Source organism: Sarcophilus harrisii, chromosome 1 (assembly GCF_902635505.1).
Source record: "Sarcophilus harrisii chromosome 1, mSarHar1.11, whole genome shotgun sequence".
In the NCBI taxonomy this organism is placed as follows: Eukaryota; Metazoa; Chordata; class Mammalia; order Dasyuromorphia; family Dasyuridae; genus Sarcophilus; species Sarcophilus harrisii.
Genome location: NC_045426.1, coordinates 86420000 through 86447004, shown reverse-complemented (window position 1 = coordinate 86447004; position 27005 = coordinate 86420000). Strand labels below are relative to the sequence as shown.

Below are 27005 nucleotides of genomic sequence, written 5' to 3'. Positions count from 1 at the left end.
GTCCCCCATCACCTCTTCCCTTCCTGGACCCAAGGCCCCACCCTGAGCTTACCTTGAGGCCTCGGGGGCCCATAAAGCCTGGCTCTCCCTTCTCTCCATGGGCACCAGGGGCGCCACCCTTCCCAGAGAGGCCCTGAGGGGAGAGAGTGAGAGCCTCAGAGGAGGCCGGGGAGCGTGGAGAGGGGCTGGTGGCCAAAGGGAAGGTGGGGAGGGGAAAAGCAGGCAAGGGCCATGGGGGTGTGGGCTACGGATGGAACCACAGCAAGGGCTCAGAGGGAAGGTTGACTCACCGGCACCCCAGGCATCCCTGGGTCCCCACTGTCGCCCTGTGGGCAAAAGACAATCAGAGTCAGGAGGGCGGCTCCTGGGTGCCGCCCCCCTCCCGAGAGGACATCACCCCCACACAGACGGCTGAAGGATCCGCCTGACACCGCTGCTAACTGTACAGGGGCTGCTACGAATGAGCCCAAACGCCGAAGGCTGGAGGGACTTGGACAGCAGCCAGCCCGGGGCTCTGGGCCCACGAAGTCCTCACCTTCTGCCCCACGGGGCCTCGGGCACCCTGGGATCCCGGAGAGCCTCTGTCGCCCAGCTCTCCCTTCACGCCCTGCAGAGAGTGGGCAGAAGAATGCCGACTGAGACTTAGAGCCAGACCCTCCCCCTCATCTCACGCTGAGAAGATCGAGGCACCCACAGGGATTCGCTCCGTCACTGAACTGGGAAGCACTGGATTGGAACGCGGGTCTTCCCGAGTCCAGGCCAGCCCCCTCCCCATCCTGCACCCTTCCCCCACCCTTCCCGACTTTCCGGCCCAGCCACCATCCTCACCTTTTCCCCAGGAAGGCCATTGTCCCCTCGAGCCCCTTTGTCACCATCCAAGCCTCTTAGGCCTCGGTCACCCTGAAGGGGGAAGGGAGGAACAGGAACAGAAAATGTTTCCACTTGAGAAATGTTATTTTCCCTAAGTCTCCAGAGTCAGTCGCAACAGGCAGAAAGAACCCTTCCTTCTTGGTCCAAAATGAACAGTGAAGGGGAGGTGAGCCGGGACATTTTGCTGCCTGGCTTTTTCCTTCCCAAGATTCCCCCATAGGAAGCTGCTGGACCTGGGCCCTCTGAGTCTAACCCCGGGGCTCTGGGACCATGGCAGGGGGGAGGGGCTGGGGTCTCCCAGGCAGCCCACCATCAGAGGAAGCTTCGCCCAATCCCAACTCAGCCACCCAGGCCTCTGTCGCCTCTGCTCCACATCCCAACTCACCGTCTCTCCCTTGGGGCCTCGAGGCCCAGGGGGCCCCTCGATCACAGCTGTGTCACCCTGACAGGGAAGGAGGAGAGCCGAGTGAGGGATACGCTGTCTCCTCCCTTCCGCCACGGCCCTCCTTCCAGGCTCTCCTCCCTCACCCCTCTTACCTTGTCACCCTTCAGTCCAGGGCCTCCGGCATCACCCTGCCAGACCAAAGGAAAGGAAGAGGGACAGGAGAGAGAGGAAGGTGTTCACTCGGTTCAGGACCACTGAGCCTCATAAGATCATAGAACTTGAAGCTGGACAGAAGTTTAGATCTCACCCCTTCTTTTTTTCAGGTGAGAAAACTGACCCAGAGAGGTTAGGAATCTCCCCCAGATCACCCAGCTCCAGGAGGGGAAGGTGTGGTGGAAATCTTTCTCCCTTAGCACCCCCGCTCTGACACCTCACCTCTTCACAGTCTACAGACCCCACCCCCCACAAGGTGCCCATGCACATACATACATACACGCACACCTGCACACAATCCAGACATACACGTGTACACACATGCTACACATACATGCATGTGTACATGCACCTACAGACATGTGCAAGCATGCATACACATGCACATCTACAAAAACACAGATGTACACGTGTGCATGCACATCTACAAGCATATGGTTCTGCACGCACATGCATCTACATACATCTGCACACATACACAGCTGCATGCACACATACACATGCATATACACAGCTGCACACAGATGTGCACGAGTGCACACATGCACATCTACAAGCATATGTGCACATGCACCCATCTATATGCACTCGTGCACATGCATGCACACAATCTGCTCACACAGATACACATGCAGGCACATGTGCCCGTGCATCTACATGCACACACTCATTTGCAGGCAGACACCTATCTATGCACACACTGTGTCTGCATGCATGCTCATCTACGTGCGCGCATGCATATGCATGCACAAATACCTATCTACACGCATGCACATGTGCACACATCTGCAGGCACACAGACATGCATCTGCAAATAAGTATGTGCGTGCACACCTACACACATGGTGCATATGCATGCGCATCTACATCTACATAAATGTGCCTGCATATATATGTGCCCATGCATCTACATGCACACACGAGTTTACATGCACAGAATCTATATATACACCTGCATATGCGTGCACACATGCAACGACATACAGAGACATCTACATGCACACATATCTGCATGGACATCAACATCCATGTATGCATGTGCACAGTCTTCACACATACGTGCGCATGCACCCGCATCTACATGTATGTAAATATGCATGTGTGTGTTGCACACACATCTACATGCACACATCCCCATGCACAGGCATGCACGTCTCTGTGCACACATTCATCCTGTGCCCAACCTGCCTGAGCTCTGCGCCCCCCCACACTCACCTTGTCCCCTCGCTCTCCCCGACTCCCTGGCGGGCCCTGTGGGAGGGAGAGGGGGAGCAGAATTAATGAAGCCCGGGGATAACTGCTGGGGAAGAAGGGTCAGGGAAGGCATCAAGGCTGGAGATCCCAGCCCGGGCTCTCAGAGATGGGGGGGGGGGGGGGGGAGAGGGGGGAATCTCTCAGTCCTGTGTCCCAGGGACAGGAGCAGGTGCAGTCCTGGCTTCAGCCACAGCGACCATGGGGTGGGACCCCCCCAGCCCTGGCTTTGATCTTGGTTATGATCTAAGAGGGAAGGAGCAAGAGCAGGAAAGCCAGAGGCCAGCAAGTGAGGCACAAAATGCCATGAGAATGGGAAGCGGGCTAGTGGGCCAGGCTCAGGCTCTCTCTAATAACTCTCCCCGGGAGGTCACTCAGCCCTGCACCCGCACAAACGGGCTCATCAAAGGAATATTGTGCGTGGTCCCCCTGCTAAACAGCGAGATCTCTGAGGGTTGGGACTGAATCTGAAGCAAACTTGCACCTCCCCCAGCACACAGCGGGTGCCTAATAAATGCTGAATGCCACACGTATAGGACCCCAGCAGGATGCTCCGATACTCACTGCGGGGCCTCTGTCTCCCTCCAGACCAGGACGGCCATTTTCACCCTGGAGGAGAAGTCAGGTCTCACAGGGGATCTCAGAGACAGGGCAGAAGCGGGTGTGGGGAACAAGGGAGCAGGCAGTGACTTCCCCACCTCCAGGCCAGGAGCAGCGGTCCCTGCCTGGTCCCCACCCTGGTCCCTGCCTGGTCCCTGCCCTGGGGGCTGCCACACTCCAAGGAATACATACTCGGACTCCTGGATCCCCTCTCTCTCCTCGGGCTCCTGGCTGCCCCACTCCAGGATCTCCCTGAGAAAGAGGCGTCGAGCTTGGCGAGGGAGCAGGACCTCCCCCTCTTCCACAGCTCTTCTCTACTCTCTTCCAGTCTCCCCCTCCCCCCCTTCCTACCTTGTCTCCTTTGGGTCCGGGGGCTCCAAGAGGTCCCTGTGAACAGACAGAAACATGAAGAGGAGGAGAATGGGAGGCGAGGCGGAGGAAGGAGAATGTGGCTCAGGTGGGTCCCCAGGGCCCTGAGAGATGGCGTCCATGGGAGCTAGCACAGGAACAGACAGCGAAGTGGATGTGGGAGCCGTCAGACACACGGGCCTGAGCTACATGGAGGCCAGGACTCACCACTGCCCCGGCTGGTCCTGGAAGCCCGGGAGGGCCTGGGACCCCTTCTTTCCCGGGGGGACCCGTTACACCCTGTAAAAGAAATGAGAGGATGAGGTCCTCAGGAATGTGGGGCCCACCATGAGACTCTCTCCCAGTCAGAAATCTAGAGAGCTCACAGAGCCTTCTTATCCTAAGCCCTCACGTCCCCCCAAAGCTGGCTGCCCCCCCCCAGTTGCCACTATCTTCCTTATCACTCAAGATCCAAACCTCAGCCTTATTTTTAGATTGAGAGAGACATCCTATTTTCCAGGGATGGAGTTCTGTCCGTTCCACCTGCAATATCTTTGCATCTGAATTATTACATTCCTATTGAATTTCAGCCCTCTCTGTGTGTGTGTGTGTGTGTGTGTGTTGTCTGTCTGTCTGTCTCTGTCTCTCTCTCTCTGTCTCTCTCTCTCTCTCTTGTCTGTCTCTCTGTCTTTCCTGTCTGTCTGTCACTCTCTCTCTTTCTCTCTCTCTCTGTCTCTCTCTCCTGTCTGTCTGTCTGTCTGTCTGTCTCTCCTGTCTGTCTGCTTGTCTGTCTGTCTCTTTCTCTCTCTTTCTGTCTCTCTCTCCTGTCTGTCTGTCTGTCTGTCTGTCTCTCTCTCTCTCTCTTCCCTTTCTTTCTTTTTTTCCTTCTTCCCTTTCCCTTTCCTTCCCTCTGTCCACATTAGGGTATCATACCCTCACCCACAGATGTTCTGCCCAAAGCAGTATAAATTTTGATCCTGAAACCTGCCAAGATATCTTGGGGTTTGCTGGCTAGATTTCTTTCTTAAGGACCGTGCCTTCAACCCAAATCACTCTGGCTCTCATCAATTGGCCAACAACAGGTCCCAGGCTAAGCCCCCACCTGGTCATTACTGGGGCTCTGATTGGCTCAGAGCGAACGCACATGGCAATTGTTGCTGCTTGGGTCTGAAACCCTGAGGATCCTTACTTAGCCTTACTGACTGAATGGGCATTGCCTCCGTCAAACTGAGACCTATGAAAGACTTGAGCTTAAAAAGGCCCAGGGCACCCCCTGCATCCAGGGCCATTTCCAGTCATCCTGATCTCTCGGTGGCCCCTGCCCCAGATGGCTCTGGAGGGAGAGTGGGGCAGTGCCCTTGCTGCCAATCCAATTCCTGTCACAGCGTCACCCTCTGGTGTCATGGTTGTCCCAAGAACAAGGGACCACCACCAACAACGACCCTCTGCAGTAGCACGTCCTCTGCTTCTCCCTCCTCTCAGAAAGGAGATGTGCTGACTAAAACGCCCTCACCCCTGGGGAGCCTCTCTTGTTCCCACCCCCAGTCCCCCTTACCCTTTCTCCAGAAAGGCCCGGCTGCCCAGACTCTCCTCTGGGGCCTGCTTGGCCAGGGAATCCCACAACACCTGGTGTCCCTGGGGGTCCAGGAGGGCCTGGAAAGCCTGAATCTCCCTAAAACAGACATAGAAAGGCCCAAATTATAAATCAAGATCCTCCCTCCCCTTGGTTCCTATTTATACCCAGGTGATAGGTCACAGAATTTAGAACTCAAAGGGACCCAAGACATACTAACTCAACCCCCTCTTTCTATCAGGGAGGAAACTAAATCCCACGCAGCAGACGGGTCTTGTCCGAATCACAGGGCTCAATCTGTCACTTCTTCTTCACCCCCTGCCCTAACCCTGCTGTTTTTCAGCCTCTTAGGATCCCCATCTTCTTACACCCAATTTCTCCTAACCCCAACCTCCCAGGGATGTCATCTTCTCTATCCCTTTCATGCCTGAGCTAGACAAGGGGGCACTCTCACCTTTGGGCCTGGGGGCCCATCTGATCCAGGGGGTCCCTGGACCCCAATTCCCATGGAGCCCTGAAGGAAGAAGTCAGGGTTAATTCTGAGGCCTTTGAGAATCTGAGAAACCCTCATGACAGCCCTAGCCTCACCCTAACACCCCCCAGCAAAGACCTCAGTGAGTCCCAGGGGATGGAAAAGTCACAGGTTGGGAGGGGGAAGAGAGAGCGGAGCCCAGCTGGGAAGATGGAACTGGGAAGGAAATGGACATGGGGGCTGGGGCAGGGATCAGGCACACTTACCTTTTCACCTCGGAGTCCCGTTGCCCCTTTCCGGCCCTGAAAGAGAAACCCCGAACTGGAGAGCTCAAACAGGCAGGTGTATGACAAAGGTGCCCTGAGACACACGTATATACAGTATTCTGCATGAATATTATCGGGTCTAGGAATATAGTACCTAAATGCACCCATGCCCCTGGGATGTCCAAGTATACACCTGAGCCAACACAGGTGCGTGTGCCCTCCCTTGTCGGCCCCCCCCAACTTACATCTTCTCCGGGATCTCCAGGCTCCCCAGGTCGTCCGGCCTCACCCTGCACAGAGGGAGGAGAGGAAATGGGTACCCACCCAACATGGGCTCCCCTTCTTCTCCAGAGCTTGGCAGCAGCCTGCTCTCCTCCTCCCTCCTTGGATTGGTTGAGTTTGAGGATGGAGGTCCGGCCCTTACCTTCTCTCCTCGAGGTCCAGGAAGTCCTCTGTCCCCCTTGGATCCCTACAAAGGTTGGGTCAAGGAATGGGGGTGAGAAGGATAGGGTCAGGGGCAAGTCACTGATTGGGGAGAAGTCATGAAGAATGAAAAGGGTCACAGTGGCTATTCTGGGCTGGGCATAGGAAGCCAAGCATGGGGGACATCCCGGGGCTTGTGGGTACATTCTAGGGATGACTACAAAGGGGACTGACCAAGAATTAAGGAAAGAGGCGCACTCACAGGTTCTCCCACTAGATCCCCAGCAAGGCCTCCAGGAGCTCCCTGAGAACAAAAAAAATGGAATCAGGAATGTGACTGGAGGCCTCGGAGAAAGGACCCCGGATTCACTTTCCTGCCCGGGGACCTGGCCCAAGTCTATGTCCCATTCCTTCCCCTGGGAATTGTTTCCAACTCACTCACCTTCTCACCCTTCATACCAGGGGGCCCGACAACAGCCTGCGAAGGGAGAGAGACAGTGGCTGAGTGCATCACCTGGAAGAGGCACCGCCCCCACCTGCACCCCGGCCCTTCTCCAAAGACATGTGGGCACGGGCTCGGGAGGTGGGACAGGGAGGGGACTGCTTTTTACTTCTCAAAGGTTTCCTCTAGAATGGGAGGGTATCCCTGCCCCACATAAGAACAGAGATTGAATAGAGGCACAGCCTTAGGATCAGTCTGTGTTACTGGGATTGTTGTCTGGGTGATCAGGGGAGTTAGAATAGGAAGAGAACGTAGTCTCGTTTCCTCTCCTCCTTATGGGGGGAAGGGGATGGGGAAACTGAGGCAGAGAAAAAGGTAGCTTTGAGTCACATATTCAGTAAATGTAAAAACACAGGTTTGGGCCCAACTCCAAATATGAATCTCTCTAGAATAATGTTTGCAACATACTTCACATTTATGCTTTTCTCATTTGATCTTCACAATAGTTTTACAGAGGGATGAACCAAGGCCGACAGAGGTCACTGATTTGCCCAAAGTAATAAAGGGAGTAACTGATTGAACTGGAGCTTGAAGCCAGGTCTTCTGGCTCCTGATTCAGGGTTCTTTCCAAAACCCAGAGAGAGATGTGGGGCGGCTGGATGGTTTGGGCTCAGAGCATGACTGAGGTAGAAGGGGTGCAAGGGAGTGAGGTCTCTGTCCACTTACCTGTCCTGGGAGTCCTGTAGCTCCAGGCTCCCCCTTGGGTCCAACAGGGCCTGGTAGGCCAGGTGGCCCCTGCCCCAGAAGAACATTAGAGAGGTTGACCTCTGCCCCCCATCTGTGTGTCCCTCTGTTTCCCTCTCCTCCCTCCTACTCTGCCCTAATTAACCCATCCCCCCTCCACCCTCTCTTCCCCCCCCCAGTTCTCTGGCTCCATCCCCCTCACCCCTCTTCCTTCTCTCCATGACAAGACCTTCCCAGGCTGCGTACTTACAGGGACACCAGGAGCTCCCCTTTCTCCATCTTTGCCATCCCGGCCCGTCACTCCAGGCTTCCCTGTCTCCCCCTGATAGGAAGATAGCATGAGTTGCTCTCATCCGTCACCAGATTCCTCCCTTTGCAAATAATGTCCCCATTCCTTGCCCAACACTCACCACTTGGCCTGGCAAACCCGGTGGCCCCTGTGGGCCCTGGGGGGTGGAGAGAGGAACATGTCAAACATGAGGGGAGGAGGAGGAGGAATAAAGGCTCTGAGAATGATGGGAAGATTGAAAAGGGGGGCCTCCCAGGGGAAGGGTCGGGGTTCAGACAGAGCCTGGGAAGCACCCCCCAGCCCAAGGCAGCCCCAGCCACTCACCACAAGGCCGGAAGAACCTGGAGGTCCGGGCAGACCTACCACTCCCTGGGGGCCAGGCAGGCCCTAGGTGAAGACACAGATGGACAAAGAAACTGAGGTCAAAGCTTCCCAGAGGGGATCCCTCATTCTCCCCAGGCAAAGGCAGAGTATCCAGGGCCTCATCAGGAGACAAAACATCAGGAGAAAGAGCACCGCCAGCCCCCTGCCCATAAGCCCTGGGCCCAGGTGACCAACTGCCATGAGCCCCTCCAGGTTTGAGTCACTCACCCGCCCGGGTGGTCCAGGCTCACCAGGCTCCCCCTGCAAGAAATCCCATGAAACAGTAAACCCCCAGACAGGCCCTTCCTTTCCAGTCTCTGCATCCTCCGGCTGCCCCCCAATGCACAAGCTAGTACACGGCCCCCTGCAAAGTCTGCTCCCCCCTGCTCCCACCCAATTCCTTTCTGCCTCCTCGGGTGCTCTGCCTCAGCCCAGGACCCTGCCCTCCCCACACCAAGTATACAAAAGCACCTCTCACTGACCTTCAAGCCAGACGGGCCCTGGGGCCCCGGGGGGCCAGCAAGTCCCTGGGGAGAAAGTTCACTGTAAGGGGTCAGAGGTCAAGGGACAGGGTGGACAAGGAGAGAATTTTAAGATCAATCAAACCTTGGGGCCTCCCCCTGGAACAAGCTCAGAGGCAGAGGAGAGGGTGAGTGCCTGGCTCCAGAGGCAGCTCTCTTCACCCCTCCCACCCCGCAGATGCTCAGGACCCACGGCCCAGGCAGAAGGGCCTGGCTCAGTGTGGCCCTCGCTTCCCCCGAGACTATCTTGGGCTCCTTCCCAGGCTGTCTCAGGCCTCCAGCCCCACTACAGGCTCTGGCCTAGTCCCTGGGGCTCCAAAGTGGGCTTGGGGCCAACTGAGACATACCTGTGACAGCCTCCGTCCCCCGGGCCCAGAGCAACCGTTCTCACTGTGCCCTCAGAGAGGGTCAGGAGGGGGGAGCACCCCACTGCCAGGAGGGGGAGCACTGCTAGGAGGGTGGGAGCACTGCCAGGAGGGGGAGCACTGCCAGGAGGGGGCCCCTATCTGTGGCCGAGAGCCATGGCTGTGGGCCACCCTCTCTCCATGGAGCCCCCCAAAAGCATTTCTCATTTGTGCCAGTGTCTCCGTCCCTCCTATCTTTCAGTTCTGCTGGGCAGCCCTTTATCCCAGAGGCCCCGTTCCCTCCCTCACCCCTCACTCACCGGGGCACCGTGTGGTCCTGGGTCCCCGTGGTTGCCCTGGAGGAAGGAAGCGGTCTGAGGAGAAAGGCTGTGGGACAATAGCCACCGGCCTGCCCACAGTCTTGCCTGAACTGAGCAGATGGAGAAACTGGGGGATCCTGCTTTACCAGGAGGACCTTAGAGTGAAAGGGGGACTCCCAGAAGGTGGGGACAAAATCAGGAGAGAGAGACAGGTCAAGGAGGTTCCTGGGGGTTGGAAAGAGAGGGAGAAGCCTGGAAACGGGGAACAAGGGGGCTCCATAGGAGAGCAGGAACAGAAAGGATCCCAGGGAGCGTGAGGAGCAATGGCGTCCCCGGGGTGGGAAAACAGGGGGGTACCATGGAGGTTGGGGGTCTCTGGGAGGTGGAGATCAGGCAGATGTGGGGGTTACTCACCGCTGGACCCGGGGCTCCTCTCGCACCTGGAAGACCCTGGATGGAGAACAGGTGAGTGAGGATTTCCTCTCTGGACCCATAAAGGTTGGGAGAGACTGGCCTGGGACTCCTCCAGGGAGGTCCACCATGGCTGTAGCCATGGATCATTGAAAGTGTGAGTGAGGTTTGGGTGGCTAACACTGAGGGTAGAAGCAGAACCTAGACCTTTCAGGGAGACTCGTCCTGATGGAGAGTGGAGCCGGCACTGGCCATAGGACAGAGAGGAAGAGCTGGGCCAAACCTGCCCACGGCACCGCTCGGCATGCCAATCCCCTCTGGGATTCAGCTTCTTCCCATTGCGAGGGTCCCTTCTGGCCATAAAGCCACAGCTGACGGTCCGTGATTTATAACCAGATCCTCCCCTGGCTCTCTCCTCCAGCCCTGTCTTCCCTGTGCCCTTAACGGCCACACAACGGAGGAGAACCAGGGCCAGATGTTCCGAGGGCTGGGCTGGCTGCCCCCAGACCTGCTCTGCCTCATCCAAAGCCTGCTGCTGGGAAGCTTGGCAAGGGAATGCAATGATCACTCATCCCATTTTCGAGAGGTCACGGGGGGAGGTTGCCCTAGAACGTGACCTCAACAACCGCCCTTTGCCCCAGACCCCCACTCACCGGCTTCCCTTCCGGCCCCGAGGGTCCCCGCTCTCCTGAAGGACCCTGGAGAGAACAATGTGAACCCTAAAGACCCCGAGGAGAGGCTTCCACCTGCCCCAAGCTCCCTGAGCTCCGGGCGAGGATCCCAGATGAGTTTGGAGTGTCCTGAGAATGGACACTATCACGTCCGCCCCACACACACACACAGAACTCTGTGCGCCATCCCTGGGGTTCTACACCGTGCCAACCAGCACTCAAGTCTGGTCACAGACCCCCCGAGAAGTCTTACACCCACGCACCCCCCTCCCCATGTGCCCCCCAATACCCCCTTTGAAGTCCCGCGCAGGAGCGCCCAGCCAGCCTCCCAGCCACGCACTCCAGGGCCCGCGGCCTCCGGCCCATGCTCACCGGGCTCCCGTCTCGGCCCTTCTCTCCAGCCTCTCCACGGTCACCCTTGACTCCGTTTTCTCCCTGAAATTCAGACATCGGGAACTGGACCTGGACAGCCTGAGCTCCAGGCCGGGTGCAGCCCCACCCCCTTCAAGGAGGAGCCACTGGCATCTGATGACCCAGGAAGGATGGATTCTTGGGGAGGGGAGGGATGAGGGGGGTCCGCAGTCTCTCTAGAAGATAAATCTTCTCCCCAAACCCCCAAGGAGCCAAAGAAGCTACTGGGCACAGGGCAAAGGTATCCCCCCAGCTGCTGAGGCCCCAGACCCTCACCTTATCTCCTTTGGAGCCGCGATCGCCGTCTCTGCCGGGCTCACCCTGAGAGGGGGGTCTGCGTATCAGACTCTGAATGGCCGAGAACCCCCTCCTCCATCTCCCCTAAGCCAGCACCTCCCCAGCCCATCCCCGAGACGATGGGGGGTGAGAGGAGAGGAGAAAAAAGATCTTGTTTCAATGGCATCTCAAAGTGAAGGAGGAGACATTTTTAGACATTGTCACCGGGTGGATTTGCTTATTTGCCGATGAGAGAATTTCCCCCTTCTCTTTTTAAGGAGGGGAAATTGTGAGCATGATGCCCCAAAAAGGGCTTTTGGGATAGTGTTAAATGTACAAAGGAGCAGAAGGAAGCGCAGGAAACAAAGCAGCTTTGAAAGTTACATGTGGATTGATTGTACACTTCCAAGGAGCAAGCAACACAGCTCGGAGAGCTATGGTGTAATTGCATTTCTCCTTTTATGTGCTCATATGAGAAGGGCCATTCTAGGAGGTGTTTAAGTTCAGAACATAAACACAGCACAAATATCAATTGCTTTACAGTGTATTTTCCCCACAACAACCCTCTGCACAAGTACCATCATTCCCATTTTACAGATGAGCGAAACCGAGGTTCAGAGAGAAGGGGACGAGGGGCTCAGGAGGGAAGCCGATTACCCCCACTCCTGCTTGGACTGACCTTAGGTCCCCTGATCCCAGGGACACCAGGGCCTCCGGGAACGATTCCATCCACATCGATCTGCAAAGTGAGGAAACGAGGCAGGGAGACATAAGTGAGGGGGGAGCGCGCCACCGAGGGGGGAGCGACACGGCCAGCCCCAGGCTGTGGGGAAGAGCCTTTAATTGACAGAATGTCCCTAATTAAGGGCATCTACAGGCTTGTTAACAGACAGCACTTTGCAGCAAAATAACTATACGGCCATGTGTACACATGTTGTATTTAACATGTATGGGACTACCTGCCATCTGGGCAGGGGGGGGGGAAGGAGGGGAAAAGTTGGGACAGAAAGTTATGCGATTGTCGATGCTGAAAAATTGTATATATCTTGTAAATAAAAAGCTATAATAAAAGAATAGGCAGCACTTCTCCCTGCACGGGCTGGGGTTCCCTGCTCAGACCTGAGAACCCACAGGCCAGCCGGGCACCGAGAATGGTGTGTCCTAGTAAGAGACTAGGAATAGAACCAAGAGCTGGAGGGCCCTGGCGCTTGTTTTGTGGGTCAGCCCAAGGCCGTCTAGGTGCCCCGCAGCAGAGCCAGGGGCAGAGCTCAGGATCTGTGACCCCCTACTCCCCAGGGGTTAGGGAGGGACGGCGGGGACGTCGAGGAGGGTCTCACCTTCGGCCCTGGGAGTCCAGGAGGACCTTGTAGCCCATCTCTGCCCTGTGGGTGAGAGGAGGAGAAAGATCGATGTCTCATCTGCCCCCTCCTGCCACTGCCCAGGTTCTGCCCACACTGCCCCTACTCACCGGCTCGCCACGCTCCCCCTTCTCTCCGCGCTCCCCCTGAAAAAGCCACGGGTGGTTGCCAGTCAAGGTCAGCCCCTCTGGCCCCGTCCCTGCCGCCCTCCCCAGCACACTGCCTGCCCCCCCGCCCTCATACTCACCCTCTCCCCTGGCCGTCCAACCTCGCCCAGCTCTCCTGCTCGGCCCGGGAGCCCAGGAATACCAGGCTTGCCTGGTTCCCCAGGCTGACCGGGGGGACCAGGGACTCCTCTCTCTATCAGGCCCTGGCCTGGAGGTCCGGGGGGACCCATGTCTCCTCTGTCTCCCTTCGGGCCTCGCTCTCCAGTCAAGCCAACAGGCCCCTGATGAAGAAGGAAGAGTCCATGAGCCCCCAGGGAGCCCCCGACTCCAGGACCCCTTGTAAGAACGTCCAACAAGACTGGCTCCATGCCTGCCACCCTCCTGGAGGGGCCTGAATCCTGGCCCCTTGTGACACGGACAAGGACCCTAGAGACCAAAGTCCAGCTCCTTCATTCTAAGGATGAGGAAAGAGGGGCCAGAAAAATCACTTTCTCAAGGCCACTTGGGCCTGGGACCCAGGGGTGGGACTTCTGTGTTCCATGTCCTTGGGGCACAAGGAGGCTCGACGGACAGAGCACCCGCCCCAGACTCAAGGGGCCAGAGTCAGATCCAGCTTCAGCCCCTCACAGCTGTCCCACCAAGCAAGTCGTCTAACCCCGCCCGCCTTCAGAACAGGGCCTGGGCCCAGCCCCACTGCCCCCTCCCCATCTCCATCCCAGGCCTCTCACTCGCCTCCTTGCCCGCCGGCCCCCGCTCTCCAGGCTCCCCCTTGTAGCCTCGGAATTGGTCCGGAGGCCTCAAGAAGCCTTCTGAGCTCTCTTTGACAATTTGTCGAAGTGCAGACACCTGGGAAGGGGGGACGGGAATTGGAGAAGCTGTGAGACCCCTCCAGGGTTCAATGGGAAGTGCAGAACTGTCCCCACCTCCCAGGCCGTCACCCGCTGCCAGCTCCCCTACAAGGACATGTGCTCTCTCTTCTCCCCCACTCCTAGGGACATCCGGTGCCTTTCACCTCCAAAGCTGCCCTGCTCCACCTCCTGGTGCTCACTCCCCTCCGGCCCATGGACCCTCCCCCCTTCCCCGTGGATCCTCACCCCCCCACAATCCCACCCCCACCAGCATCTTACCCTCAGTCCAAGGGATTCCAGGGATTGCTCTATGTTCTGAGGGGACACAGAAGACAGGGTCGGGTCTCCTGTCCCACTGCCTCAGGCCCCTTGCTCCATCCATCACCCCCATCCACCACCTTCTCACTTACTGTCACAGAGCCCGAATCCCCTTTCAAGCCACGCTCTCCAGGGAGACCCTAAGGAAGGGAGGAAATAGGGGAGGTGATGGCCCTGCCAAGCCCCCTGTCCTGCCCCCAGAAGGCCGGAGGAGGCCCACATGTGCCAGGCTGGGCCAGTGGGCCCTGTGGGCCCTGAGGGCAGGAGGGCCACAGCTAGGGCTTCCTGGGACCCCCCTCCCCCCGGGGGTGATGGCGGAGCCATGGACGGGCTGGATCTGCATGGGGGCAGGGATTCATCCTGAGCCTGGGCCCCAGGTGGGAGAGCTCATGGAGCCCCCCGGAGTCTGGGCCAGGTGGGAGAGCTCATGGAGTCCCCCAGAGGTTGGGCCAGGCAGGGAGGGAGCCCCAAAGAGTACCCTCTTTGTGGTGGGGGGGAGGAAGCCCCCCAGAGGCCAGGCCAGGCGGGGGAGCTCATGGAGCCCCCCCCCCAGAGGCTGGGCCCCCCCCTCCAGGGGAGGGAGCCCTGAAGAAGGTGGGGCGGGGGGGAGGAAAGAGGTATTTCACCTGTTCACCCCTGGCTCCTGCTTCTCCTCGGTCACCCTGAGAATGAAGTTGGGGAGGGGGAGAAGGGTATCAGTTCAAGCAATAGAGAGATAAAGGGCCAAGAGGGAGGAGGAGGGGAGGGGGGGGGGGGAAGCTTACCTTGGGCCCTGGAGCCCCGGCCACGCCTGGGAAACCCTGGGACACACAGAGAGATCGGTCACAGGGGGCACTTCTGTCTCACGTCCTCCCCTTCCTGCCCCCGCCCGCTCCGGGTCTCAGGGAACCAGAACCTCCTCCCCAAACTCAGCCCCCCTGTGCCGTCCCTCTTCCTCTCGATGCTAGAATGGGCCAGGATGAAGTACCTGGCCGGGGGGGCCGACTGGGCCAGGGAGTCCAGGGGGGCCCTGCAGGCCTGGGCTTCCTACGTCCCCACGATCGCCTTTGGAACCGTCCCGGCCCTGCAGAACATAAAGCCCCGTCGGCCACAGTGCTCCCCATCCTTGGGGACTCCCACCCCAGCCCAGGAAACAATGGCGCCCAAAAATCCCTCCTCGGTGGCTCTGAGAATCCGAAAGAGGCACAAGTGGCCTTGAGGGGTCACATAGAAAGGCTGGGGAGGGGGCAGCTCTCAGGAGGAGGCACAAAGGAACGGCAACTCACATCTCTTCCAGGGGCTCCAGCTTCACCTTTGTCGCCCTAACAGAGACAACAGCCACTCAGACGGTCGTCCCCAGGCCCAGAGTGGGGGTGGGGAAGGGGTTATCGGGGGGTTCCAGGTGGGGGGAGCAAGGGGGCTCCTTACCTTCCTCCCGTCCTCTCCGGGGTCCCCAGGCTCTCCCTGAGCAGAGAAAGATCCCCCATGAGTCTGGAGTCCGTTGCCCCCCACTGCCGGCACCCCCAGGACCCAGGATCACGATGTCATGTGGCTCAGGTGGGATGACTGAGGGAGACCCCCGAGTCCTCCTGCCTGTGTGAGGCTGGGGATGATTGGGCGCCGGCCCGGCCCCAGAGGGACCCCACCCCCACCCCGGCTCACCCAGACTCACATTCCTTCCGTTCAGCCCGGGCTTCCCATCATCTCCAGGCTTCCCCTGTTAGGGATGTCAGACAATGTCGGGGATCAAGGAGTCCTTCAGCAATCGGGGTCAGAGTCAAACCTTAACCCCCCCCCATGAGACTCAAAAATGCCCAGGTCAAGACTGCTTGCAGTAAGGGGGGGAGGGAGAAAATGTGGAACACTGAGTCTTACAAAAATGAAGGGGGCAGCTCGGGGGCACAGGGGGCAGAGCACCAGGCCTGGAGTCAGGAGGACCGGAGTTCAAATCTGCCCTCAGACACTTAGCACTTCCTGGCTGTGGGACCCTGGGCAAGTCACTTAACCCCAACTGCCTCAGCAAAAAATAGTAGTGATAATAATAATACTGAAAACTATCTTTGCATATATTGGGGGAAAATATTATCAAAAATAATTTTTTTTAAATTCCCAGTTTAGCCCAGGGTCAGAGGGGAGGAAGGACTTGAGCATCGGATGGGACCTCAAGCCAATGATACTCACAGTCACTCCAGGAAGACCAGGAGGTCCAGGGGGGCCCTGTTCCCCTCTCAGGCCAGGGAGTCCCTGAAATAATATGCTGATGTGGCAGAGAGCTAGGTGGGGAACGTCCCCTTTCCCAAACCCCCAAAGGACACCCTTGCCCAGTCACGGGACAGAGGCCGCCAGAAAAGTGACAAGCCTTCCCCCCCCCCAAACAAACACCCCGCACGGGGCCACACGCGCCCAAGGGAGAGAGCTCCAGCGCTGCCCTGACCCAGCAGAGGCCTTCCTCCCTCCCACCCCCTGCTGCCCTTTCCCCTTCCATGCCCAGCCCCACCCTCCTCTCCTGGGGGCTCCCCTGGAGCCATGGACAGTATCCTGCCCCTAGGGCCAGACTCACATCTCTCCCGGGCTCCCCACTTTTGCCGGTGTCACCCTGGGGAAAGAGAAGCCAGGGTCAGGGGTTTTCAGGGTCGCTGGCAGTTGGGGCCCTGGCACGTGTGGCCAGGGAGTTCAGGTTCATGATCACTGGGTGGGTGTGATGGGGGTCTTGTGTCAGAGAACAATGAGAAGCCCCCATGTGGAGGAGGAGGAGAACCTGTGAGATCTGGCTCTGAGTCTAGGACCTCCCTGAGAAAGGGAAACTGGCCTCTGAACCTGCAGATCCCCCGCCCATTCTTCCAGAGCTATGGGGAAAGCCAAGGGGAGCTTCCTAATCAGAGAGGGGGCCAGAAGCCAGGCCCCTTGGGAGGCTGGGGAGCCCAGGGCAGACAGGGACTCACCCTCAGGCCAGGGGGGCCTATGGCGCCCGGCTTCCCATCCAGTCCGTTCCGGCCCTCAGACCCAGGGGCTCCGCGCTCACCCTGGGGAGGGAACCAGGCACCCTGTGGTCAGTCGCTGAGCGCAAGTGAGGACCCCACCCCTCACCGGGCCATCCCCCATCAGCCCCCCTCACCTTCTCGCCAGCAGGGCCCCGGTCACCTGGATCTCCCTGAGCCGAACAAACAAAAGGGGCTCGTCAGAAGGCGTGAGAGGAGGGCGGAGAGTGGGGAAAGGCAGGAGGAGGAGGGGGAGGACACACTCACCCGAGATCCAGGGGCACCCCGCAGACCTTCAGGCCCCTGTGGGGAGGAAGGGCACAGGCTCACTCAAGAGGCAGCTGCCGCCCCTTGACTAACACCCTGACTCCCACTTCCTCCGGGAAATCCTCCTCTCGGCCCCGCTTCCCTCCGCGACCCCTGGACTCAATCCTCCCCCCATCTCACAGTGCTCTCCATCCTCATTTTTTTAGTTTTCCTCAAGACCCAACTCAGATCCCACCTTGTGCGGGGGCTCCCCTCCTTGGAGATGGCCTCCTCTTTACCCTGAGCATTAAGCTCCTGTTCTCCCCGCCTTTGTATTCCCAGCATTTATACAGTAAGCATTTAATCAGTGCTTCTTGATTGACAGATCTCTCTATAAGCCTTCCAGGAGCCCCAATCCCACTCCCCCCCTCCTCGGGGATTTCCCAGATACAAACCCTCTCCCCAGGAGCTCCTGGGGGTCCGGCATCTCCCTTGGGGCCCCGAGGCCCATCCTCTCCGGGGTCACCAGGCTCCCCCTGGAGCAAGAGAAGCATGGTGGGGGCTGGTCCAGCTAAGGCTGTCAGCCTCATAATGGCCTGGGGAGCCACAGCTGAAGAAGGAATGGGGAAACGCCTCCTTGGTCCTCCCAGGCCCCCCCAACGCCCCAGGTCCCGGTACCTTGATTCCTTTCTCTCCGACCCCTGGAACAGTCCCTGGATCCACCTAGGGGCAGACAAGGGGGCAAGGGGAAGAAGGTGGGGGAGGTGTGGAAGGGACAAGGATGCCCAGGCACATGGGAGGGGAAACAAGCGTCTGGGGGAATACAGGGAGATTTGGAGTCCCTCAGTGCCTGGGAAACTAGGGAGGTGGCGATGGGTCAAAGGGCATGCACTCTATTCACTCCGGGAACCTAGCGCAAATTGCTTTCCAGAAGAGCTAGACTATTTCACAAATGCACTAACAGGTAGAAAAGAGAAAAAATAAATGTTTATTCAACGAAATTAACTCTTTTTTCATTTTAACTTGAAGTTAAAATTTGTTCATTTTAATTAGAAAAATATAGGGAGAGGGGCATACTCAGAGCTGTGGAAGAAGTACAAAATGACCACTTACCAATCTCCCAGGGGGTCCTGGGGGCCCCTATGGAATAATCGATTGGGGTTAGAAATGTCACACAGAAGGGATGCCCCAAAGGAGGCCCAGGAAGTCTTGGGGGCACTTCTGGCTTCCTTAAGCTCCACTGCAGACACAATCCCAGCGCTCCTCCTAGCTCTCTTCTGGATGGTCCTCATCCCCCTCTACAAGCTCATCGCTCATAAAAGACCTGGTTCCTGCCCCAGCCCCCCGCCCCCTAAATCCCAAACACAGACTCCCAGGAGAAGCTCACTCACCGGCTCCCCACGGTCACCTTTGAGACCCACTGGTCCCGGACTGCCCTGGTTGGGAGAGTCAGGAGGCAAGAGGGTGAGAGATGAAGGGGGGACACCACAGGAAAGTGGGGGGGGGGTAGAAGGCGGGGAACATGGCAGAACAGGGAAAGAGGAGGAAAGCTGGGTGGGAGACTTACATTCCGCCCATCCTCTCCAGGGTCGCCTTGGTCGCCCTTCTCCCCCGGCGTGCCCCGAAGGCCTGGGAGCCCCTAGAGAGAAACAAGGCTCAGAGACCCCTGCCCTCGGTCCCGGGAGAACCCACCCACCTTTCCAAGGTCTCAGGTTCCGGAGAGACTTTCTGACCCTCATTTGTAGCGAGCGTTAGCCCGGCAGAGGGGGCACCGACATGGGAGAAGCCTCCCCTTACCCGAAGGCCCCGGTCTCCAGGCTTTCCCGGCAGGCCTGTGTCACCCTGGAAACCAAAGCACAGAATCAGAGACAGAGACAGAGGGAAAGAGGCGGAGAGAAGCCCGGCCCAGGGAGACAAAGCCCAACGAGCAGGGACAGCAGAGTTGGGGGCTTGTGCTTCTGTCTTTGGGGAGGGGTCTCAGGCTGTGTGGAGATGGACGGGGAGCCCCTCCCCCAGCTAGAGGCCGAGGCCCGCGGTCCCCCTGCAACCAGGCCCGTCTCCAGGCCTCCAGATCTCCCTCTGGCCACTGACTGGGACCCACTGGAGGGGGAAGGGGGGGAGGGGCAGGCGGCCTTGCCCAGCCCCCCTCACTTCTGTCCAGTTCACTCGAAGGTCACCCCCTGCCCCCCCCCACCGATATCAGGGTTCTCTTGGAGCAGGAAGGACCAACACAGAGGGAGGGGAGGTGTCTGTGTAGTCACTGGCTGGGCAGGGGGACATCTTACCACAGCGCCCTCCTCTCCCTTCTCTCCAGGTTCCCCCTGTGGGAGAGACAGGGAATTCCCCCTCAGTGGTGCTCCCTGTTCTCCATCCCCACCATATACTACCCCCCCAACCCCCTCACCCCCCACGGCCATTCTCCCGCCCCCAGCCCCTGGCCCCCCCACCGCCGCCCCCCCTCCTTACGTCTCTCCCTCGAGGGCCGGTGGGTCCCGGCGGCCCAGCTCGTCCAGGCTCCCCTTTCTCTCCCGAAGCCCCCAGGTCACCCTAGGACAAGGCCGAGGGAGGAGCCTCAGACCTGAGAGGCTTGGACAGGGACACACACAGACACACAGACACACAGACACACAGACATACACTCACACACAGACACACGCTCACCTTGGGCCCGGCTCTGCCCGTGAGACCTATGGCACCCTGTGGGGGTGGGGAGAGACAGAGTTGGGATGGGAGCATCGGGGTCTCCTTCCGCCCAGAGCTCCTCATCCTCCCATTCACTTACTCGGTCTCCGGGCTCCCCTTTGGGGCCGGGATCCCCGGGAACACCAATTCCCGATGGACCCTAAGGGGGAAAAAGAGAGGGGAGAGGCGAATTACAGAAGTCTATATGACCCATGACCCCCACTTCCCACCCCTCCTCCCCTCCAGCTACTCACCCGGTCCCCTTTGGGTCCTGGGCCTCCCCTGGGTCCCTCCGGGCCCGGATTCCCCTGTGGATGATGGAGATATTAGACCAGCCTCTCAGGCCCCAGAACCCGAGTGCTCCCTTAGCTTCTCATTGCTGCCAACACCCCACAATCCTCCTGCCCCAGGCTCCCCCACCGGCTCTCGAGGGCAATGAGGAAGCCAGGCCCTCCAAAGCTCCCCCACCTCAGGCCTCCCATACCTTCTCTCCTTTCACTCCAGTACCATCAAAGCCCTGAAACCAACAGAAAGAAGGATGTTGGGGCCTTCCAGGTCCCAGGGATTCTCTAGGTTTCCAGGGGGACACATTCTGGGAGAGCTGGGTATGTCAGCGGGAGAGACCCCAAGTTCCCGCCCCTAGTCCCAGCACCCTTACTCACCGTGATCACGCCAGGTTTGCCAGGTTCTCCAGGTTCTCCCTGAAATGTGGGGAGAGATGGGACAAAGTTAGGAGTCCCTGGAATATGGCCCCCCTCATATACACCCGGGGAAACTGAGGCACAGGTAAGGAAGGATCTCAAGGCTTCCAAGAGGGCCATATTCCCCACATCCTAAAGATCCTGGTGGTGAGAAGGATCAGGGCTTAAGGGGTGACGGAGCCCAGGGGCTCAGCCTGGCTTGGGCTCTGAACTACCTTCTCTCCTCTTCGACCAGCGGGTCCTGGAGGTCCCTGGGAAGACAGAACAGGTATTTTCAGGGAGAAGAGGGAAAAGGGAGGATACAGCCCCCATCTCCCATCTTCCTCTTCCCCTCCAATCTCAGCCTTCCCCTTCCCCCATGCCTTCCAGTCCCTCTTCCCTCATTCCCCACACTCACCTCTTGGCCCTCAGCCCCGGGTCTCCCTGACAAGCCAGGTTCCCCCTGTTGAGAGACACAGACCCTAAGGAAAGGTGACTTCTTCTTAGGATACCCTACTCCCCAGAGGGGTTCAGAACCCAAGGGGGCTGGGAAAGCCGAAGGACAGGGAGTTGAAAGGGGAGGCTGGCGGGGAGGGCAGAGTCGCGTGGATCTCTCCAGGACTCTGCCCCCACAACCAGACAATCTGAGCACCAGCTACCTGAGTCAGGGAGGTCCTGAGCTCCCCACAACCCTCCCATTTGTGCCGGGAAAGAAACACAGGCCCACAAAGAGGAAGGGGCTTGGGCCCCAATAGAGATCTCTTCTCTCAGGAAGAAAGATCTCTTCGAGAAGGAAAGCTCTCTCAGGGCCAAAGAGCCCTCCCTCTCTCCACTACCACACTCAGCGCCTTTGACCCGGGCCCAGGGCCTCTTCCACGGCATCACACTGGGTCCCAGCTCATGAAGCCGGTCGGGGATAGAGCTGGGAGCTGCACCCGGGGCTCGGGACGCCCCATCTAGGAACCTTCCCGTTGTACCACGCTGGGGCCTCCCCAGCCAAGAGACAGTCCTGCAGGGCTTCCTGAGGTGGTGCCCGCTGGTAGCCCGGGTGCTGGGGAGCCCCAGGAGGGGGTGGGGGTGGGGGGACAGCACAGAAGGGACGGACCTGCAGCCCTGGCAGTCCTGGGAGGCCTCGATCACCCTGAGGGCAGGAAAAAAGATGGTCTCGGTTACTGCTCTTTCTGTGTAATAGCCCAGGGGCAGGGAGCGTCAGAAGGGGTTCCCAGTTTAAAAGGGACAAAAGGGAGACTCAGAGGCCAGGGACTGATTTACCTAAGGCCACAAAGCTGGCAAAGGGAAGGGAAGGGAAGGGCTCCAATTTCCCCAGTTAGGTCCTAGCTAGAGAACAGGGACCACATACCCAGAGAAGCTCCAGCCCCATCCCCCACAAAGCCCCCCTCCCACGATGCCTCTCACCATAAGCAGCCCCTGTATCCCAGAACCATTCCCTAAACCCAGAGAAGGACTCACCTTCTCTCCCGGGTTCCCTGAAGACCCTGGCTGGCCTGGGTCTCCCTGCAAGAGAGAATGGCTGAAGTTATGGGAGAACAGCCTCGAGACTCAGCCTCAGACCCTGGGGTCAGCCTTCATCTTGGTCCCACTCCCCACCCCCAGTTCCATGACCAGTCTCCCCCACAGGCCAGACCCTAAAGTAAATCCCTTGTCCTGATTCCCTTGATTGCTCCCTGCCCCCAAAACTCACTTTGCTTCCAGTTTCTCCTGGTGGTCCTCGAGGACCCTAGAAGGGGTTAGGGTTAGATTGAATGGATCAGGAGTAGTTTAGACAGAGAGGAAGGACATATATATATTCCTCCCCAACATTGTGTCCTTGTGCTAGAAAGCGCCATCTCCATCCCCTCCTCCTCTCTCCAAGCCCAGACACTGTACCCCCAAGTTTGGGATCTATCCTCCTCTCCCCCACTTCTTCACTCAGGGTCCCACTCACTCGGTCTCCTGGGTTTCCTGGTCGACCTGGGAGCCCTGGAAATCCATCTTCGCCTTCTCCCTGAGGACCAAAAGTGCATGTTTTGGGGTGGGAAGGAGAAACTCCCAAGAGCCCCCACAGAGGCGGGGCAGGAGACTTTATTTCAGTCTTTATTAGTCAATGGGCACTCACATCCAACAGTCAGTGAAAAGGTTAAAGGGGAAAATAGGGTAAGGGCAGACCCTCTCTCCCCACATCTCCATCAAAATGCTGAATTTTAAAAGGACAGGGGTTTTAGCACAATCTCACAGAGCTTAGGGCCCTTAGAAATCCCTTCATTTTATCAGAGGAAAGCTGAGGTCCAGAAATGGAAAACTAAAAGTCCTACAATTAATATCTGTAATTCGAACTCAGGCCCTCTTACTCCAAGTTGTGTGTTCTTTTCACTGCCTCAAGTTGCCTCTCACACCACAATGCCTTTGTAGATATTAGTTTTTTTATACATTAGGTGCTTAATAAATGTTCATTAACTAGAACTGTGAAGGTACCTGCCCCGTAAATCTGAAATCGCATTCAAGCCTATGTGAATAGCTCAGTCTCATGGATGGAGAAAGCATGAACATCAGTCATTTTAATGTCCTAGACTGGGGCTTCTTAAACTTTTTCTACCTGTGACCCCTTTTCAATGACCCCGGGTATATAGGTTTGTAAAAAAAGGTATACAAATGAAACATTCACCCATGAGACTGAGCTCCCTGTGAGTCCCTACCTTGTCTTAGTTAAGAAATTTTACCTCCCCTAAAAAGAAAAGTTACCTATCGCAAGGATCTTTAAGCAGTAAGTGCTTAATAAATGGTGGGTGAGTTTGGATTGAAGAGTCAGAGAGGGCTGAAGAGGTTTCATGAAGGAAACTACAGGGGGCAAAGTAAAGAAGGGTCTGCTTTGTCAGGGGGGATCCTGTGTCCAGGGTTACCTATGGGATATTGGCCCAGCTCCTTCCCACCTCTCTTACCTTGTCTCCTTTCTCCCCCTGGGGGCCAGGGGGGCCTGCAGGACCTGGATTTCCTGGGAGGCCCTGGGAGGAGAAGGGTTATAACTCAGGTTATCACCAAGGGAAAGTTGGCCAGATCCCCAAACCCAGAAGGAAACATCCCCTCAATAACTCACCTCAGGAAATCCATTCTTAAACCCTTCTTCCCCAGCCCCAAAAAGCTCTACAACTCCCCTTCACAGCCCTTCACTCACCGGCAGCCCAGGATCACCTCCTCCAACACCTCCACCGCCTGCTCCAGGAAGACCCTGAGAAAAGAAAATCCTGTTAGGGTAAAGTAAAGGTGGGAAGTTCCCCAAATCTTATACCCTCCCCTAATGCCCTTTCACTCACCGGCTCTCCTCTGTCACCTTTGTCACCCTGCAAAGCATATCATGAGTGATTACCTGGGAGCTCCCTTGCCCCAGAGATCCCTCTCTCCCCAAGCCCCGCAGCCTCCCACTTCCCTCCTCACAAATTTCAGAAATTCTCTTCTTCCCCCTTTGCCGCCCCCCTAGCAGGGACTAAGGTACAAGGGGCAAGGAGAGTGCTGGAGGGAAGTAGCAGGCAATAGGGAGGTGGGAGAGGGCACCTTGATCGATGGTCCTCGGGGCCCTGGCAGGCCGGGATTCCCATCTGAGCCACGGGGGCCTGGAGGTCCCTATGGGTTTGAGGGAGAGGGATGAGAAAAGGCGAGATCATAGCATCGGTCCTTCCTGTCCCTGCCCACCCCCAGTCCGCTCTTCCTCCATCCATCCCCACCCTGTCCCAGAGCCCCAGTCTACCTGGACACCTGGCTCCCCCTTCCTGCCGGGCTGCCCTGCTCCTCCTCCTACAATAGAGCCAGGCTTTCCCTAGAGAGGCAAGCAGTAAGGAGAGATCATAGATATTAGGGGAATTCCCCAGCCCCCCATAATGGCACTGCCCCCAGGACTACTTACCGGCTCCCCCTTCTGTCCGGGCAGGCCTGGTTCCCCCTGTAGAGCAAAAAGAAAGCGGGGAGGGGTCATGGGAAATAGATGGCCACCCCCAAATCAAAGGAGACAGATTCAGAGTAAAACTCCCTCCTCCTCCTTCAGGAAGCCTTCCTGGATTGAGAGGGCCTCTTCTGGGGTCACTCCTTACACCCATTATTACACATCAAATCCCTGGTCCCATTTAAAGCTGGGATATGGGGAGTAAATAAAGGACCAGGCAAGGATCATAGGCTGAGGGGGGCCAGAGGGGGCTGAGGGGGGCCAGAGGGGGCTGAGGGGGGCCACCAAGGGCTGAGGGGGGCCACAGGGAGCTGAGGGGGGCCACAAGGGGCTGAGGGGGGCCACAGGGGACTGATGATGGGGGAGACATGCTCCTTACCGCTTCCCCTCGAGAGCCAGGCCGGCCAGGAGAGCCCTGTAAACGGAGACCAATGTCAGTCTTTGGACCGCGATATGAGCAGAGTGGCCACAAGGTGGGAGAGTCAGGGTTTTCTAGGGCACTCACCTCAAGAACTACGACCCCAGAACTTCCTGGCCCCTGGTGGGCCCTGCATGGGAGGGCCCCACCTCTGCCCTCTCCCCTCCCCACACTTATACCTCAGCTCCTGGGACAGTTCCCACCTCCCTGGGGCACACCTGGGGGACCACAGGGCACAGAACTGTCCTGGAACCTGGCACCATCGCCACCGACTCTGCCCAGGCCCCAGAATTTCTAAGGATGGCTCTAGGCAGGAAGCCACATGGGGGCCCTAGATTTACTCACTGCCAGGCCAGGACTTCCAGGGTTGCCAGGGCGGCCTGGCTGTCCATCCACTCCAGGGAACCCCTTTAGGAAACACAAAGGCCAGAGGTCAAGGTGCAAGGAAGTGGTCCAGAACAAGAGCATCGAACATGAGACAGAGCCAGGGACTGCCCATCCACCTCCCAGGGACCAGGAATGTTCCCTACTTTTGCCAGTGGGCAAATCCTCATCGGCTTTCTGATACATTCACAACTGGTAGTGTTCCCACTAATAAAATAATAGTGGCTAATGAACCACTAGGCACTGGGCTAAACACTTTCCAAATACCTCATCTGATCCTCACAACCACCCTGGGAGGTAAATGCTGTTATTACCCCCATTTTACAGGTAAGTAAACAATGGTCAAGTGACTTGTCATGGTTTCACACACTAAATTTAAACTCAGGACTTCTTGACTCCAAGCTGGGTTCTATCTGTACCACTCTGATATTAAAACTTGGTTGTGCCTTCATTCTTTTATTCTCTCTCTCTCTCTCTCTCTCTCTCTCTCTCTTCCTCTCTATCTCCCTTTTTCTCTTTTCCTCTCTCTCTCTCTCTCTCTCTCTCTCTATATATATATATATATATATATATATATATGTGTGTGTGTGTGTGTGTGTGTCTCTCTCTCTGTCTCTCTCTTCCTCTCTCTCTCTGTCTCTGTCTCTGTCTCTCCCTCCCTCTCTCTCTCTGTCTCTCTCTCTGTTTCTCTCTCTCCCTCTCTCTCTTTCTCTCTCTCTTTCTCTTTCTCTCTCTCCTTCTCTCTCTTCTCTCCTCTCCCCTTCCTTCCTTTTCTTCTACCTCTCATTTGTGCTATCTCCCCCATTAGAATGCAAGCCCCTTCTCATTTCTCAAATATATAGGGAACTGAATCAAATTTACAAAAATAAGAGCCATTCCCCAATTGATAAGTGGTCAAAGGACATAAATGGACATTTCCTCTTTCAGAAGAGGACATCAAAGCTATCAATAGTCCCAGGAGGAAATCATTATCAAGTTGAAAAATGCAAATTTAAACAGCTCTGAGATAGCACCTCACACCCATCAGACTGGCTCATATGAGAGAGATGGGAAATGACGAAAAAGGAAAGCGACAAACACTAGAGGGATGTGAAAAACTTGGGACCTAAGGCACTGTTGGTGCAGTTGTGCACTGGTGAATCATTCTGGACAACAAATTGGAACTATGCCCCAAAACTGTGCATACCCTTTGATCCAGCAATAGCACTCTTAGATCTATGCCCCAAAGAGATCAAATAAAAAGAAAAGGGACCTATTTATACAAAAAATATTCATAGCAGCTCTGTTGTGGTGAGTAAGAATTGGAAATCAGAGGGATGCCCATTAGCCAATGGCTGAACAAACCCTGGTATATGACTGGAATGGAACATTATGTCTAGATCAGCTGGCAGCGACAGAGACATAGAGAGGGGGGTTCTCAGGGTCAGAAGCATAACTGGGGGGCCCAAAGGACCTGATCCAGAGACGGGAAGGCGAGGCAGTCTCTCCTGACATATTTCCTTTACTCACCCTCTCCCCCTTCTCGCCACTTCCGGGTAACCCCCGGGGTCCAGGGGGGCCGCTCCTGCCCTGAGAGAAAGGAGAATGAGTGAGAGGGGATGAAGGGGTTAAGGGAGATGAGCTCTGGTAGACACAGGAAAGATATGGAGGGAGAAGAGGAGACATAGGGAAAGGGTCAATGGGGAGGGGCAGTTACCGGGTCTCCAGGGGGGCCAATTTGTCCTTTCTGGCCCTGAGAAGATATAAGTAACAATGAGACCCAAGCCACCAAACATTCCGTCCTCAAGTCATCCCTCATGAATCTCATCCACTGACTTCCATCC

The 27005-nt window shown here is 57.2% G+C and overlaps 1 protein-coding gene across 2 annotated transcripts in view; it reads right to left on the bottom strand.

Annotated features, from left to right (window-relative positions):
- Positions 1 to 27005, bottom strand: part of COL7A1 (collagen type VII alpha 1 chain) — a 50758-nt gene that overhangs the window by 6263 nt on the left and 17490 nt on the right. For both annotated transcript variants that reach the window (XM_031959752.1, XM_031959757.1), the window contains exons 31-106: positions 26879 to 26914; positions 26692 to 26751; positions 25144 to 25206; positions 24760 to 24795; positions 24345 to 24380; positions 24189 to 24257; positions 23996 to 24064; positions 23758 to 23784; positions 23619 to 23672; positions 23386 to 23448; positions 22395 to 22454; positions 22152 to 22187; positions 21920 to 21964; positions 21555 to 21590; positions 20868 to 20912; positions 20686 to 20721; positions 20432 to 20470; positions 20254 to 20286; positions 20024 to 20077; positions 19870 to 19929; positions 19749 to 19784; positions 19554 to 19634; positions 19373 to 19408; positions 18885 to 18929; positions 18655 to 18726; positions 18479 to 18523; positions 18201 to 18227; positions 17766 to 17810; positions 17543 to 17623; positions 17109 to 17144; positions 16979 to 17014; positions 16806 to 16886; positions 16424 to 16459; positions 16045 to 16107; positions 15536 to 15580; positions 15292 to 15327; positions 15150 to 15185; positions 14852 to 14947; positions 14649 to 14684; positions 14511 to 14546; positions 13977 to 14024; positions 13846 to 13881; positions 13451 to 13564; positions 12799 to 12999; positions 12662 to 12697; positions 12531 to 12575; positions 11873 to 11932; positions 11194 to 11238; positions 10879 to 10941; positions 10489 to 10533; positions 9839 to 9874; positions 9425 to 9460; positions 8722 to 8766; positions 8468 to 8500; positions 8201 to 8263; positions 7998 to 8033; positions 7838 to 7909; positions 7570 to 7638; positions 6844 to 6879; positions 6664 to 6705; positions 6403 to 6447; positions 6224 to 6268; positions 5979 to 6014; positions 5695 to 5754; positions 5223 to 5339; positions 3896 to 3967; positions 3671 to 3706; positions 3512 to 3571; positions 3284 to 3328; positions 2684 to 2719; positions 1408 to 1443; positions 1256 to 1312; positions 829 to 900; positions 536 to 607; positions 291 to 326; positions 53 to 133 (exon numbers count right to left, since the gene is read on the bottom strand). In XM_031959752.1, the coding sequence (XP_031815612.1) occupies positions 53 to 133; positions 291 to 326; positions 536 to 607; positions 829 to 900; positions 1256 to 1312; positions 1408 to 1443; positions 2684 to 2719; positions 3284 to 3328; positions 3512 to 3571; positions 3671 to 3706; positions 3896 to 3967; positions 5223 to 5339; positions 5695 to 5754; positions 5979 to 6014; positions 6224 to 6268; positions 6403 to 6447; positions 6664 to 6705; positions 6844 to 6879; positions 7570 to 7638; positions 7838 to 7909; positions 7998 to 8033; positions 8201 to 8263; positions 8468 to 8500; positions 8722 to 8766; positions 9425 to 9460; positions 9839 to 9874; positions 10489 to 10533; positions 10879 to 10941; positions 11194 to 11238; positions 11873 to 11932; positions 12531 to 12575; positions 12662 to 12697; positions 12799 to 12999; positions 13451 to 13564; positions 13846 to 13881; positions 13977 to 14024; positions 14511 to 14546; positions 14649 to 14684; positions 14852 to 14947; positions 15150 to 15185; positions 15292 to 15327; positions 15536 to 15580; positions 16045 to 16107; positions 16424 to 16459; positions 16806 to 16886; positions 16979 to 17014; positions 17109 to 17144; positions 17543 to 17623; positions 17766 to 17810; positions 18201 to 18227; positions 18479 to 18523; positions 18655 to 18726; positions 18885 to 18929; positions 19373 to 19408; positions 19554 to 19634; positions 19749 to 19784; positions 19870 to 19929; positions 20024 to 20077; positions 20254 to 20286; positions 20432 to 20470; positions 20686 to 20721; positions 20868 to 20912; positions 21555 to 21590; positions 21920 to 21964; positions 22152 to 22187; positions 22395 to 22454; positions 23386 to 23448; positions 23619 to 23672; positions 23758 to 23784; positions 23996 to 24064; positions 24189 to 24257; positions 24345 to 24380; positions 24760 to 24795; positions 25144 to 25206; positions 26692 to 26751; positions 26879 to 26914 (4029 nt within the window). The remainder of the gene's footprint in view (positions 1 to 52; positions 134 to 290; positions 327 to 535; positions 608 to 828; positions 901 to 1255; positions 1313 to 1407; positions 1444 to 2683; positions 2720 to 3283; positions 3329 to 3511; positions 3572 to 3670; positions 3707 to 3895; positions 3968 to 5222; positions 5340 to 5694; positions 5755 to 5978; positions 6015 to 6223; positions 6269 to 6402; positions 6448 to 6663; positions 6706 to 6843; positions 6880 to 7569; positions 7639 to 7837; positions 7910 to 7997; positions 8034 to 8200; positions 8264 to 8467; positions 8501 to 8721; positions 8767 to 9424; positions 9461 to 9838; positions 9875 to 10488; positions 10534 to 10878; positions 10942 to 11193; positions 11239 to 11872; positions 11933 to 12530; positions 12576 to 12661; positions 12698 to 12798; positions 13000 to 13450; positions 13565 to 13845; positions 13882 to 13976; positions 14025 to 14510; positions 14547 to 14648; positions 14685 to 14851; positions 14948 to 15149; positions 15186 to 15291; positions 15328 to 15535; positions 15581 to 16044; positions 16108 to 16423; positions 16460 to 16805; positions 16887 to 16978; positions 17015 to 17108; positions 17145 to 17542; positions 17624 to 17765; positions 17811 to 18200; positions 18228 to 18478; positions 18524 to 18654; positions 18727 to 18884; positions 18930 to 19372; positions 19409 to 19553; positions 19635 to 19748; positions 19785 to 19869; positions 19930 to 20023; positions 20078 to 20253; positions 20287 to 20431; positions 20471 to 20685; positions 20722 to 20867; positions 20913 to 21554; positions 21591 to 21919; positions 21965 to 22151; positions 22188 to 22394; positions 22455 to 23385; positions 23449 to 23618; positions 23673 to 23757; positions 23785 to 23995; positions 24065 to 24188; positions 24258 to 24344; positions 24381 to 24759; positions 24796 to 25143; positions 25207 to 26691; positions 26752 to 26878; positions 26915 to 27005) is intronic.